Below are 14,918 nucleotides of genomic sequence, written 5' to 3'. Positions count from 1 at the left end.
TTCCAGAACTTCCTTGACGTAATGATGCTAGGGTTGTTTTGAAAACATTTTAATTTCAAAAATTGTATTTTAATGTGACACCTTTTATATTTATTTTTACTTCATTTGTTTTGCTGAGGACAGCCCTTGGATATAAGGTCGATATATTCTTTTCTTATGTATAAAAAAGAATTTTTATTGTTCTACTTGTTGCTTTTTTTGGAAAGATAGTGTGGTCTACGTTACTGATTTCTTTCAAATCATTCCTTATGCCCTCTTCCCAATCCAATTTGGGGTCATCATACTTCATGTTTGCCTCAAGACGGACGGCTAAAACACAAATATCATCCTTTATGAGTGAAACGTATCCTAGTCATCTGATGCTTTCTTTCATTGTTGCCCGAGAAAGTTGGTGTTCATCATAATATTTTCATCATTTTGATCACCAGTGGAACGTTAAAATTCCAATCGAAAATTTCATTTACGATTTCGCTTGTCAGTGGAAAAGACTTACAATCAAAACATATTCTTTAAAACAAACAATTTTTGTGTAAATATAGTTTTGAGTGTCATGATTAAATGGCAAATATTGGATTTTGAAGGGCAATCATAAACATGCGTAGGGTTTAGTTTGGATGGTAAAAGACTGCGAATAAGAAGGGAATTATGTGGAAATTCTTGGAAAAATTGGCAGATCTTTGTGATTAATCTGTCATCGTTCATCTGCAAAACATTTCCTAGCCATCGTGTAAAACGAACATCCTTCATCGTTTTCCAATTTGGAAAATGGAACACCCAGCCATCATACATGGATTGGGAGTTCTCATAGGATAGACAAAGGCCATACCCCTATACTTAACAACTTTGGAGATTCCTTCGGCTAAAGCAGAAGTTTCTAGCTAGCCGAAATGAGGGATGATACGCTTGCCTTAGGTAGTGCTTTCAGCCATTATACGGGTCATAGGTGGTTTAGTTCTGTGACAATTTTTTAGAAATTTTAGATTTTTTTTTCATTGTTCAGTTTAATTTGTTTCTAAACTATGAACCAAAGTTGTGACGGATTGGAGTCAAATCTCCTGAAGCCGATTCTTCTAGGTTTATCCTCTGCTCAAATTAACATACAACCAATTGTAAAAAAATGGTTTAAGGTGAGCACCATTCACGTTTAAAACGTAGCCTAGCCATCTCAAACTTTCTTTTATTGTAGCCCAAGAAAGGGAAATCGGTCCCAAGATATGAGATTCATTATAGCGATTTCTATGATACGAAAAAAAGTGAATTGAGAAGCTGCTACATAGTTCTGATAGCTTTTAGCACGGGCCAGCGGAAAACCTCAAATAATCCTTGGCCATTCCTTAGACCAAGGATTGAAGAGCATTGCAACAGAAATTAAAATAAATTTTATTTCCATACAATAGAGGAACATGTGGATATTACACGCTGTTTAAAGCTTGTGAGCTCTTTAGACAAAGCCTGTTTATTTCTCTCCTCGTTTGTAAGATGGAATAAATATGGGTAAGGACAATGTGTTTTAATCCCATTTATAGATATACATCTTTTTTTTATGGGAATAGGTTACTCATCTGCTAATGACCACACTGTGTATGTGACCGAAATATCCATAGATTTTGAGTTTATCTGCTGACAACGATCACCGTATATTTGACCAAAATATCCAGAAATATTGTCATCATTTTCGTTGTCTAATAAAATGATCTATCTCTATTAAACTGTTATTTGTACCAAAGGGAATGGAAATGTGGCCGACTCTTTATAAACATGTTTATTTGCTATTGTTTAAGGAAATTGATCTTTAGGGATTATCATAGAAAAAGCCCCCTCTTCTCTGTGAATGTATGTTTCTGGTCTTTAGTTATATTAATTTCATAAAAGCTTTGAAGGTAAAAGCTTTTCTAATTTTTTTTTCTATGTTGGCAATGCAAAGTTTTGTCCCTAAGAATTCGACATAAATTTCTTCCACAGGAGTTTAGAGACTTAGAGAAAGTCAAAGACGAGATGTGTCCGAAATATTGAACTTCGAACTTACTTCGGACTAAGCGAGAACGGCTCTTCGCTAAATGGGCCGATTTAAGGCAGCAGCTTATGTCTCGCCGTTGTAAATAACCGAAATATTGCGACTTTACTAAACTTCAGATACATTGAAAAACTTAAACAGATAATAAGCAGGAATCGGAATTTTATTAATGCTACAAAATATAAAACCGAAAGATTCCTGAGCCAATTGACAATTCTTTGGAATATATGAACGACGTATCTCACAGGGTAATATCTTTCAAAGGCTTTCAAATCTTAAACGCTTGCCTTTTTACTTAGGAATAAATATAGAAAATATGGACGGCGCAGGTCAATCAATATACAAAAATGTATTGTGGAAAAAAAGAAGAAAAAACAAAGAACTGTAAGCAAGGTCGTATCCAGGATTTTTGGTCGGGGGAGAGGGTAAAAACAACTTTACAAAATACAACAATTATAATTTATCTGTATTTTTGCTACTTTTTTACGAGTCAGACAAAAAATTCGGAAAGAAGACGAAGGGGGGGGGGGGTTCAAACCAAATAACCCCTCATTCTGGATACGTCCCTGACTGTAATTTAAAGGCACTAATGTCAGAAAATAGCAGAATGCGTATCAAATTAGAGAACACAAATAACACTTCCAATATCAATACGCATTTAAAAAGTACGAGAGAAAACGCTTAAATGTATTTTAAGTCGACAATAACATAAATAGAAACATCAAAGGATTCCTCAAACTCCAGCAATCAATTTGGCTATTTTCTTTAAATTTTATTATTTGTTGTGTATTTTAAAAATGGCGAAATTGACAGAAACTAACCTAAGGATAGCCGATATGGCACTAACTAGGTTACTAACTATGGCACTAATTAGGTTACTAACCTAAGGATAGCCGATATGGCACAAACATCATGAAATTGGGAAACTATGAAACCGAGACAAATACAAACAGGTCCAAAAACAAACATTTTTTCAAATGATCGGGGTAAATGAGCAAGGTAAAATCACTGAGTTTTTTCAATGAGAAATTCAAGTTGAAAAGTTCTAGATTTTCAAAAATCTGCAATCAAAATACTTTTCACCACAGGTTTTTCTTTAACTTCCTTTCCCCACGGAATGGAAAATTTAATAATGCATTTTAATAATATAACCCGCCACGTAAGGGGATTTAGGGAGAGGGGGAAGGATAGGGATACAAGCCCTGACTCAGTTTTGTATCTCCGTTTATAGCAAATAATAATAACTTTAACAATGGAAAGAACCATCATTTCTCATTTTCTTTTTAACCTGGCGGGGAAGAAATCTAATATTTTAAGTGTTTCCTCTTGGGCTTGATTATTCGGAATGATTTTTGGTATATTTAAGAATTGACTGGTTTCAAAATTATTTAAAAAATCAATGACAAGAAAAGTAGTTTATGGGATTAGTATTCATTTTCAGGAAATGTCCTTGCAACTGTGTAGCTTTAAGAGTCAATTAAGTACTTCGAAAAAGTGGACTTGGTCATACTAATTTCTGAATGCGTAATGAGTTTTAGTTTCAGGGAGTCAATATAAGGGTGTATATAGTTTATAATCTGGCGTTAGAAGAGAAAATAAAGAATAAAGAAGCATATTTTGAACTAACAAAAAATCCACTGACTGTGACTTGATTCCCTGACTGTTTTTAGAATTATTGGATTTTAGAAAAAACGTGGTAAAAAAAAAAAATGGATAGCTCTCAACCATTTTTAGGGGGAATTTCTTACTGTGAAGAAAGCACATGTATGAAAGAAAAAAAGGACTTCTTTTCTTGATTTATTTATTTTATTTATATTCATTTATTTTCTCTTAATCTATTTATTTTCTTGCGAAGAAAAAAATACATGCACACACGCGCAAAAAAAGCTTAAAATTTTTGAATCACTTTTTATTACAATCCTATTGCCTAAATTCAATCCTAATACATGAACTAGATAGATTAATTTTTCCAGAACTAATTGACACGCTGCTTCTAAGAAGAATATCGAACTCCCAAAGTACGGTAAGACTCAAACATAAACAAGGATATAAGAAACTAAACTTTAAAGTTGAATTGGAAAGGATCTGCATAGTTCATTTAGAAGCACAATTGATTAAGTCCACAATTTGGATTCTTCGAGACGTCTATACTAAAGTACTTTACTTACTCAAATCATTATAAACTCATAAAGATGTTCTAAAATAACCAAAAAATTGAAAAAAAAATACATTCAGGCCATCCAATATTAAATACTTTTTTGAGATTGAATTCCACTAAAAGGCCTTAGGATATATTTGAAACTCTAAAATCATAAATAAACAATCGATTACAGAGAGTCAAACCTCAATTTATCTTTTTTGATATTTCTAATTATTTTTTTAACTTCTTTTTAAACTTTTCCAATATTTCTTTATTCCTTAAATATTTTTAGAGAATAAAAATTTCACTTTCAAAGTCACAGTGTTTTATCAAATCCCATGTGACCAAAACTTAACCCCCAGTTTTTAGCTACCACACTTTAAAGAAAAGAGCATATTAAAATGACATACAAAAAAGGGCCAAAAGCATGTCTGAGAATGCACTTGAAAACAACACTAAAAGCAGGAACAATAATCACAAAGAGCATTTTATTGGCTCCCTTTAGGCGGATGGCAAGTTTGAATCCTCCTATATGCCGGATTATCACAGAGGGCTCAGTATTAAGATATATCAAGTCAACAAAAAATGTAATGCCAGGAGTAACTGAGTTTAAATCACTTAATTTTAGTTATAACTGTTTAAGTAAATAGTTCTTAGCCATTTTGACAAGAATGTACGTGATGACTCTCCAATAAAATCTGGGAGCATTACACAAAAGCAAATGGATTCCATGCATTTCTGCTATGAAATAGGTTTTTAAGGACGCTCTGACGGCTACTCCGATATCTCGTTTCATAATTTACAAATAATAAAGTTTAATAATAATTACTATTTAATAAACAAATAATAATTAAAAAGATAATAATAAATAATGAGGCTCTGCTAAATTGTAAATCCTTCAGGCCAAGAGATTTTGGCCCGAGCCCTTCCTCCCGACATCTAAATATCCTTTACTACTCTCCCTATTCTATACCTATGTAAATGGTAAGTGTCCATAGCTCCCAGCCAATCACTAGCCTTTAGTTTTGAAAACAATACCGTGAAGTAAAACAAGATTGGCTAAAGCTAGGTGAGTCTTCCTCATTATACATACAGTCGAAAACGTTTGAGGTTTAATTGAAATAGTATAAAATTTTATGCACAATTTTGTTACGTTTATTTTTTTGTAGCGGCTAGGCAATAAAGTTGAAAATTTTATGAGACGTTTTTTGGGGTGACAGGAGGCAAGGTGACTTCAAATTTTTAGTTCGGGGAAAGGGTGCAAAATATTCTTCTCCAGCCTTCAAAAAGAAAGCATAAGAATTGTATATGCTTGTCGTACCTATGCTGCTTATTTCCCTTATAGTCCCCATATTTATATCTTTTTTTGAACACTCAGCCTCACTGGCTAATCAAGGGGAGGGGGTAACCCAAATATTTTTTTTTGGCACACTTGTTCCTTGTTTTTTTCTCCTTTTCACTAGTTTTCAAAAATAAATTTGTCAATTTGGTCAATTATTGGCGCCCCCAAGTTTTTCATTATTGGCACCCTTGTCATATTGTACCCCCCCAAAAAAAATTTTGCTCTTGATCCACCCGTGCTCAACTCCATTCAACAACACCCTTTGCCAAAAATTAACTCCTGCCTTCAGTGGAGGCTTGCTCTCTAGTGTTAAAACCTATTTTAATTTTGCATAAGAATAATATAACAGTTATATCTACTTATTTTAAAGATACCTTTTTAGGTTAAAACAGCCAGACATAACAAAATGAGAGTACTTTTTTGGATCAATATTACCGGTCTATCCCAAATGTCTAATTAGTATTTCTACGACTCTGAAAACTTACATAATAAAAAAATTATATAAATTAAGGACACACTATTAATACAGCTATAGGCTGCATATTAAATAACCAAAATAAAAGGGAAGTATAATATTTCAAGAAAAAGCTCATAATTGAATATTGCAAATTGTGGATTTTATAATTGTAATTTCTTTTTTACCACATAGGTTATTTAATTTTACTTATTTTACTGAGGCACTGAAGACACTGATAGGCCTACTGTCACTCCAAAATAAATACAAATATTTTCATTTTATTTTTTTGGCCTTTGTAAACTTGTTTGGTCTTTATTTGGCTGTTGCATTGGCCTAACCTCATTGGTTTCTATTGGTATTTTCTTTCATATATTAAGTTATGCACTGAACAATAAAATCTTAATTTAAAGGAAGGGGGGCCAAGAAACGTTCCCCCCCTTATGTTTAATAAAGCATCAATACCTAAAAAACAGACAAACTTGATCTAATTTAATATTGAAAGTCTCCGACATTTTAAGAAGCCATGGTGTACAAAAAACATAGTTTTCGAAAAGGGTATTTTTAACTTAAATTAGCCTCTATTATTTTAATTTTTGGAAAAGATAACACTTCACCAAAAGCCACAGAACAAAAGTAATATATATTTTGAACTTAATTAAATTTAAAATAAATATTTCTTCAGAAACGAAAGAAATACTTGAATGACCTTCTTCAAATTTTTGGCTATATTAAGTTTCCACGGATTATGGTAAAGCTATGAAAAATTAAAGGAAACCTACAATACATTGAATAGGAGGTAAGTTTTCAACCTAACGTAACCACTGTTGCCAAACTGAATCGCTTGCCTCTATTTGGGCTACCAAAAGCTAAAGCTATTAAGCCATCTTTTCAAAATCATCCCACCCATCTTGGAAATGAAATCTACAAGCCTAAAACAAAGTTTGGGCCAGGTCAGTTGTTGAAGACCTTGTCCAACCGAGTCAGAATTTTCCCTATTCAATTGGAAAAAATAAGTCCAATCTGGCAACAATACCTCTAGCTAAACTGAACACTCCCCTCATTTTCAGGTTATCACATTTCAAAGGAGCATATCAAAACTAAAGCATTAAATAACAAAACTGAAAGAGCTAAACTGAAAAATTAGCTTCTGCCACTGAATGCTTTTAACCCTCCCCCATTTTTGGGAATATCAAATTTCAAAGGAACACAGCAAAAGTAAAAACATAAAAAAGAACAAAAAAAAAAAAACTGAAAAAGCTAAAGTAAAAATTAGCTTCTGCCACTCAATGCCTTTAACCCTCCCCCATTTTTGGGAATGTCAAATTTCAAAGGAGCACAGTAAAACTAAAAACATAAAAAAGAACAAAACAAAACGGAAAAAGCTAAACCAAAAATTAGCTTCTGCCACTTAATGCTTTTAACCCTCCCCCATTTTTGGGAATATCAAATTTCAAAGGAACACAACAAAACTAAAAACACAAAAAAGAACAAAACAAAACTGAAAAAGCTAAATTGAAAATTAGCATCTGCCACTTAATGCTTTTAACCCTCCCCCATTTCTGGGAATATCAAATTTCAAAGGAACACAGCAAAACTAAAAACATAAAAAAGAACAAAACAAAACTGAAAAAGCTAAACTAAAAATTAGCTTCTGCCACTTAATGCTTAATGTTTTGGAATATCAAATTTCAAAGGAGCACAGCAAAACTAAAAACATAAAAAAGAACAAAACAAAAGAGAAAAAGCTAAACTAAAAATTAGCTTTTGCCGCTCAATGCTTTCAAAAACGCAGTAATACTAGAGCCAGTGGGTCGTCCACTTTGAGGACTTGGGTCAGAAGGTACAGGTGTTAAAAAGCCTCCTGAAGAACTAACCGCAAGATTCTGGTTAACACGAAACGCCAAACTGAAAACAAATTCATTAATAAAATATGTGAATACTATAGAGAGCTAGGTTCTGATACTCTAGATAGATGTATTTTAAAGCCAAATATACAGCCATGAACACAGTACAATAACATAAACGAAAGACACAAATAACATAAACTTTGATCAGCGATCATCATAAAACGCTTAAATGAAACACTGTATTAACCTAATATTATTACTTAATACTTGAAAAAGGGTCATTGAAAAGAACGCTTAACACTCGGAAAAAGACACAAATAAAATATTATATTTATTTTATACTGAGATCTTTTTTTATTTATTTATTTATTATTATTTTTTTTATTTAACAAAATTTCCAGATACCTTGCGACTCTACAAATAAACTGAGGCAACGTACTATTTAAGACACTCTAGATTGGGTACTCAAATCCCAGACCAGGTACACAAACTATACACCGGGTACTCAAATTCTAGATTGGGTGCTTAAGAATTATTGCTAATAGGAGTAGGGAAAGTCCACCTCAAAGGAGACGGGACCAGATACAACTTTTGAGGATTCCCCTTGTGTTGGCTGTTGTTTCGTCGGTTACACTGTTTCCATGGTGACACAATTGTTTGCAAATATTTTTTTTTATTTCCTTTTTTCTTTCGCCATTAGTGGGTACTGAAACGTCATAGAGAAATATTTTAAGGGCCCATGAAGATAATCGGCGGCAAGAATTAAAACGAGTCAAAACAAAAGTGAAGAACAAAAAAATATGCGGTGCAATGTGCAATGAGCACATGCGACAATGAGCACTGAAATGAATTAAAAATGAATGTCAAGAGCACAGAAATATTCGGGTAGAAGATAAGCAGCAGCAAGAATAGCAAGCGATAGCGAGAAACCAAGTATAAAACGTGTCAAAAATTAAGTTAAGAACAATCTATAATTGTGCCGTTAAAAGACAAGCCACAGCGACATTCAGAACCAGTCAGACATGAAAATGAAGAAGAAGGAAATCAAATGTTGTGTTATCGCGATCTTAGACGCTAACGAAGTGTGGCACAAAACCCAAAACAAATCTACGAAGACGCCAAAGCCTACACAATTGTTACATTGGCACCCTTCAACTTTATATGAACCCCCCTGTGGAACCCTCCATTTTCCCGAGAAAAGGGTAGAAAACAAAGGTGACTCATTTGAGGTTGCTGCTTACAACGGGAGTCAATATATACACATCTGCCGCATGCCGAGTGTCGGGGTCCGGACTCGAAGTCGGCTACATAGTTTTTTTATTTATTAAAACTGGTGTATTGAAACTTTTGGCCACAAAACGACCTAAATAGGATACAAGTTTAGGAAAGAATTAGTATTTTTTTAGGGGGGTTGTATCGAACCTATGGTGACGCCATGACATAAGAAAAGGCTCTTCAAGAAGAAGAGGATGACATAAGAAGAGGCTCAGAAATTGTCTGTGGTTAGAAGACAAGCGAAAACGAGAATCAATATACATAACCGTATAGCCGTGCCGGGACCAGGCCTCGAAATCGACTACAATTTTTTTTTTTTTTTAGGTTGTATATTGACATTTCTGGCCATAAAAACGAACTAAATAGGTCACAACTTTCAGGGAGAATTTATGCCCGGACCCATTGTGACAAGACACATCCAAAAAGCTAAAGCAAAGGACACGGAAAAAATGTTTAAGGGGTTGCTTAATGAAAATGAAGCAATGAAGCAAATGAAGTAGAAAACGAGCGAAAGTGAGAATCATAACAGCTAAAGCAAAAGGCATGGAGCAAACGACATCGAGGGTCACATTGATTTGAAAACCAAAAATTTTGAACAGTGACATACGATTAGAAACTGAAAAAGGCATTTTTTGATATCCATGTTAGGTTAAGTTAAAAATATATAAGATGATGCAAGAATCTAAATGGCTAAAGCAAAAGGCATGGAAAAACATCTGAGGTAATGATGAATGAAAATGAAAAACAAAATCTACAGTTGGAAGACAATAAACAGCGATGATCACATGGAATTGTAAGCGAAATGTCTGCTTAGAAGAGAAGCAACAGTGAAAATCACAACAAATCCGAGAAGACTGCATATCATATAATTTTTCATTTTTCATAGTCCTTTTTACTTGATTTGCGAAAATTGGCTCCAATATTGGTCCCTCCCCCACGCTTTTGACAAAATTACTCCACTGGATTGGAAAGTTTTGGGACAACACTAAATTGGGTAAATTAGCTGATAAATATAAGAAAATATGAAACAAATTGTAAGAAATAAATCTTGAAACGCCAAGGGGTAGAGTGGATCAAGTTAGAAAAAAAAATTCATACAAAAATACATGTAAAGTACACAAAATTATATGAAATCAAAGTAAAAATATTGAGTTTTGGGGCCAAAGACAGGAGCGAAGCCCAACCACCTCAGGTATGGGCCTGAGTCCTATAGTTCAATATCCCCTGAAAATCTCAACTAAATACCGTCAACCTATCCTGCGATATTACAGATGCGGCTTTTTGATAACTAGGATGCACATAGTTGTCTTTTGATTAGGCCCAACATCCACCTCAACATTATCTGAAACATTCACGTTAATACCCTTATTTATACCTGAAATATTGCAGACAGGCCATTTTGACAACCAGGATGCATACGGGGTCTTTTGAGCTAGCTCAACATCCCAATCAACATTTCCTGAAAGCTTCAACTTAACAACTTTTAGCCGTTCCTGATATATTGTAGCCACACCCACTGACAACTGGGGTCCACTACAGTACCTTTAAGTTCAACATCGTGCTCAACATGCTCTGAATGTTTCAGCTTGATCCTCTATATTGAACATTGGAATATTGGACATATATCATTTTGACAGCCTGGATACACACAGTGTCTTTTGATTTTGTTTAACACCCCCCATAGCATTCCAAGAAAATTTCAACTTAATACCCGTAGTCGTGTCTGAGATAGAGATACGCCTAAACGTACCTATTTGGCAGCTTCGATGCACTCAGTGTCTTTGATTTAATGCAACCCCTCCCTCAAATTTTCAAATTAATAACCTGAGTCATTCATGATTTATTGGAAATAAGCCCTTCCGACAACCCTGATGTATTATGCAGTGTTGGCAAGCAGGATACAGTTCAGATCTTTTTATTTAGTTCAATAGTCCTAGTTTTAATAGTAGAATTAGTAGTCACAGTCGCAAGTAGAAGCAGTTGCAGTCACGAGTCGTCGCAATTGCAGTCGCAAGTTGTCGTACTCGCAGTTGCAAGTAGTGACAGTCACAGGTGTAAGATGAATTACATTCATATTCATAGTCGCATGCAGTTGCTGTAGCAGGGATAAGTTGCTGCATCCAGAAATAGTCGCAACCGCAAGTGTTCGCAGGCTAAAGTAGACGTAGTATCAAGAAGTCATAGTCACAAGTAGCCAAGGCCGTATGTTTTGGCAGTTGCGAAAAGTCGCAAGTCATAAGCAGTCACAGTCGCAATCGCAAGTGGCCTTAGTTGCAGTAAAAGTAATAAGTAGTCACTAGTATTCGCAGTCACAAGCAGTTACAGTCGCAAGTAGTCGCAGTCACAGATGCAAGTAGGAAAGGGGGACAAGCACTTTTGATTTTCATTTGAATGAGCCCCCTTCAAAGCTTATATGACCCGTCCACTTTAAGTGGTTCTGCAAAAAATAATATTGCATTGAAGCTTAATGGTTCTTTACTATAAACAACGCTAGAGAGTTGCCTCTGAAAGATAATTTCTGGTAATTTTCGGCTCGTGTGCGTTAACAGCTGATATTTACCTACTCATGCTGCTGTCACCGACTGGAATAAAAATAATTGTTGTCATCGGCTATTCTATCATTTTATTGGCTATTTTGATTTTAAGACCAATATTGGTAATATTTTGCTCATACCCATCAACAGTTGATGCTTACCTGCTCATTGTACTGGAACTGGCAGGAGTGGAAAAGTTTTTGTCATTGGTTGGAGTCATCTTACCGAAACGAGGCATTGTAAGTCTTGGTGTCTGTGTGTCAGATGCATCCTAAAACGAAAAGGCTTTGAATTCATCACTCATCATCATTTTATTTATAAACCGCCACAAAAAAGTGGGCAGAGCCCAGAAAAAGACAGAGTAAAAATCAAGTATAATGAAAAAGAAACAGAATAAAAATACTTTGACAGAGGACAAACAGAAATGACCAAAGATGGGAATACTTCTTGACATTCAGTAGAGAAATCACGAATACGCTTCCCACTAAACCCAGCTGGGTTTACTAATTGATACTTTCTTTGCAGAAAAGAGTCACTTGTCCATGTTGGCATTTCCATTAAATACTTTGCAAATTTTAAATAAAGGCGCTGAACCTGCTTTCTCTTACCACAGAAAAAAAAAGTCAAACATGAGCAAGAACAAGTAAGTGAGAAACTGTCAGGCTATTATATAACTGAGAACGGTACACTCCCCTCAAATACGGAAAGTTTGAAGCCAAGGATGCATACGCAGCCCCAATCTTACTAGCATAGTTTTTCAGTGTGAGGTTTGTAGTTTCTTTCAGGTTCGCTCCAATAGGCATTCTCAGGTAAGCCAGGCTGCTAGCAAAAGGAACTTCAGAGCCATATAGACTTATTGAACTTCTATTTACTTCATAGTTAAATGGAAGAACAACTGTTTTATCACTAATTAAAACTCAAACCAATGTGCTCATATATACATACACTACATAGATAAATCAGACGAACTAGTTTAGTAGCTTCAGGAAGTTTCTATTACTAGAAAGAAAGAAAAAAGAGGCTATTCTATCTTCTAGTGTATCTACCACAAGAAACTAAAGTTCGTCTTATAATCGTTGGGACCTTTAAAACTTGCAGGTATTTGGCACCGCCCTCACTATTATTTTCGTTTCAACCCACTGACCATGGTCAACTGCAGTTTAACCCAATAGTTAAGTCCAGTAAGTGATAATGCCAATGGTGTATGTTAAGAAAATGAAAACAAACAATAAGAAGGTTTTTAATTAGTCAGTGTTGAAGAATTTATACCTGTTTTGCTTGTAATATGGTGAGTTGAATCAAAATCTGAGTGATAAAATCCAACCATAAGTGTTCCATCGGTGTAGAAATTCGTGACGTAACTTACTATGGTAGTCAAAATTCCCAAGCCGAAGGGATTGAAAGTCCCCATTGGTTGTACATACTAACTAATTTTATTTAAGGGAAAGATCGAGGCATCATCTCTACAAAGACACACATTTTTTTTTATTTAAAGAGTTTTAACTACTTATGCAAGAAAATAATTTCACTCCAAGTGTTTTTTTTTTGTTTATTTTAGCTCACAAAATAAAACAATATGGAGAAAAACGTAGAAATTTTAATACACAATTTAACGTGCTAAGGAAGCCGTGCAATAATCAATTTTTTTTGCGAGAAAAACAATAAAAAATACATTCTTGGACATTCTCAAGAATTTTTATTCCTTTTAAGTTATAATGTCACTCTTTACTTTCATTTGAACCGCTTTTTTTTAAATTCAATATGGTTGAAGTTCTACAATTTTTGGAATTTCATTAACCAAAGTTTGCTCTGAATCAGTAATAACTAAAATATATAACTGATATATACTGATGTGTGTTGGTAGAACATGAAATCTGATTTAGGTTTGAAAAAATCATTTGGATTTGACGATGAAGCAATATTAAAACACTAAATAGATGGCATGTAAATTTACGAAGTTTAAAATTAAAGAGCGAGATATTGACGAGGGGGCGAACCCCCCTCATATACGTAATAATTTCTGTTCGTTTTAGTTTTAATGTTGTTCCTTACTTTCAGTTGAAAAAAAAATTGTGCTAAAACTTCTATAGCTAAATTTGTACATTCTCAACTAAGTGGCTGGGGTTGGTTGTTTAGTGTTTCACTGCTGCTAATACAATTATTCTTTTTGCTTAAGGCCGGACCACATAATTACCGAAAATTCGCTATGCAAAAGGGATCTTACTATAAAAGAAAGGGCAGTAATCATTTAGTAAATACAAATGAGTTTAAAGGGTAAAAGCCGAAATCGCAAAAAAAAGGTAAAAAGTGGACACATGAAGAATTTTGTTCTGCTCTCAGCATTAGCCTATAGTAAAGCTGAGTTGAAGAAGGACTCTGTTTAAAAATAAAAAATTCAAATAAAGAAAAAAACATAAGGATTTTCAAGTAATACTGATGATAACAAATTTTAATAAAAAAAAAACTGATGAAAAGTTTTTAAAGTTAATTAGAAAAAAATAACTTAAAATTAAAGTTGTTCTTTTCAAAACTCTCTAGAAGCCCGTCTTAAAATTAATAATCTTGTACATACCGTTTTCTTGGACGAGTTGGAATAAAATTTGCATGAAAAAGCTTAATTTAGAAAGGCCAGTAGAAAGAAGAGCAAACACAGATTACGTTGCCAGATCAGGGAACAGATAGAAACTAAAATCAATAGTTTTATACGTTTGTTATCGCCGGACAAGCTAAAACATTTAACATGGAAGAGATACCTGGGAGGTTTTCTATACCATTCCCCCTTAGCAGTCACTAACTCTGATATGCTAGAATTTCCGTTCCATTTACCCTACCCTGTGCGCATTCGGGTTATTGATATTTACATTTCATACCAGCTATAATCTCTTGAGACTTAAGTATAGAAACACTTTTCTGGATCTCTTGATTTATTAATAATAATTTGAAAAATAACCATTTTTAACGCTAATTAGTTCAAGAAGTTTCAGTCCCTACCCCTCCCCCTAGAGAAAGTCCACTTGCGCAAGTCCACTGGCCCCTACCTCTTCCCTAAAGGAAGTCCATCTACGCAAACATACAGTTTCAATAAATCTCTGATTGAAAATGAGCTAATCTTCTTGTATATCAAAAGTCAACAGTGTATTCTCAATGAATGTCAGTGTCATCTGAATGATCACAATTATATATATTTGTAGATTCATTTTGTTTACAATGCAGTGTCACATTCACCATTTTTATACAGATTTCAGACTGACTTTATTGTTCGTCTAAACCCTGAAAGGAAAAGAAATTAAAACCTTTTGAGGTATGTCA

At 34.2% G+C, this 14,918-nt stretch overlaps 2 protein-coding genes across 2 annotated transcripts in view; one reads left to right on the top strand and one right to left on the bottom strand.

The window, feature by feature from the left end:
- The window catches only part of LOC136034542 (E3 ubiquitin-protein ligase MARCHF6-like), a 289,901-nt gene that overhangs the window by 180,163 nt on the left and 94,820 nt on the right, over positions 1–14,918 (top strand). The window lies entirely within an intron of this gene.
- The window catches only part of LOC136034535 (uncharacterized), a 40,366-nt gene continuing 27,607 nt past the window's right edge, over positions 2,160–14,918 (bottom strand). The window contains exons 3-4 of the mRNA XM_065715764.1: positions 11,771–11,880; positions 2,160–7,858 (exon numbers count right to left, since the gene is read on the bottom strand). Of these exons, the coding sequence (XP_065571836.1) occupies positions 7,711–7,858; positions 11,771–11,880 (258 nt within the window). The 3' untranslated portion in view covers positions 2,160–7,710. The remainder of the gene's footprint in view (positions 7,859–11,770; positions 11,881–14,918) is intronic.

The sequence above is a fragment of the Artemia franciscana genome, chromosome 13 (genome assembly GCF_032884065.1).
Source record: "Artemia franciscana chromosome 13, ASM3288406v1, whole genome shotgun sequence".
In the NCBI taxonomy this organism is placed as follows: Eukaryota; Metazoa; Arthropoda; class Branchiopoda; order Anostraca; family Artemiidae; genus Artemia; species Artemia franciscana.
The sequence above is the reverse complement of the archived record's forward strand: the minus strand, read 5'-3'. Positions and strand labels throughout refer to the sequence as shown.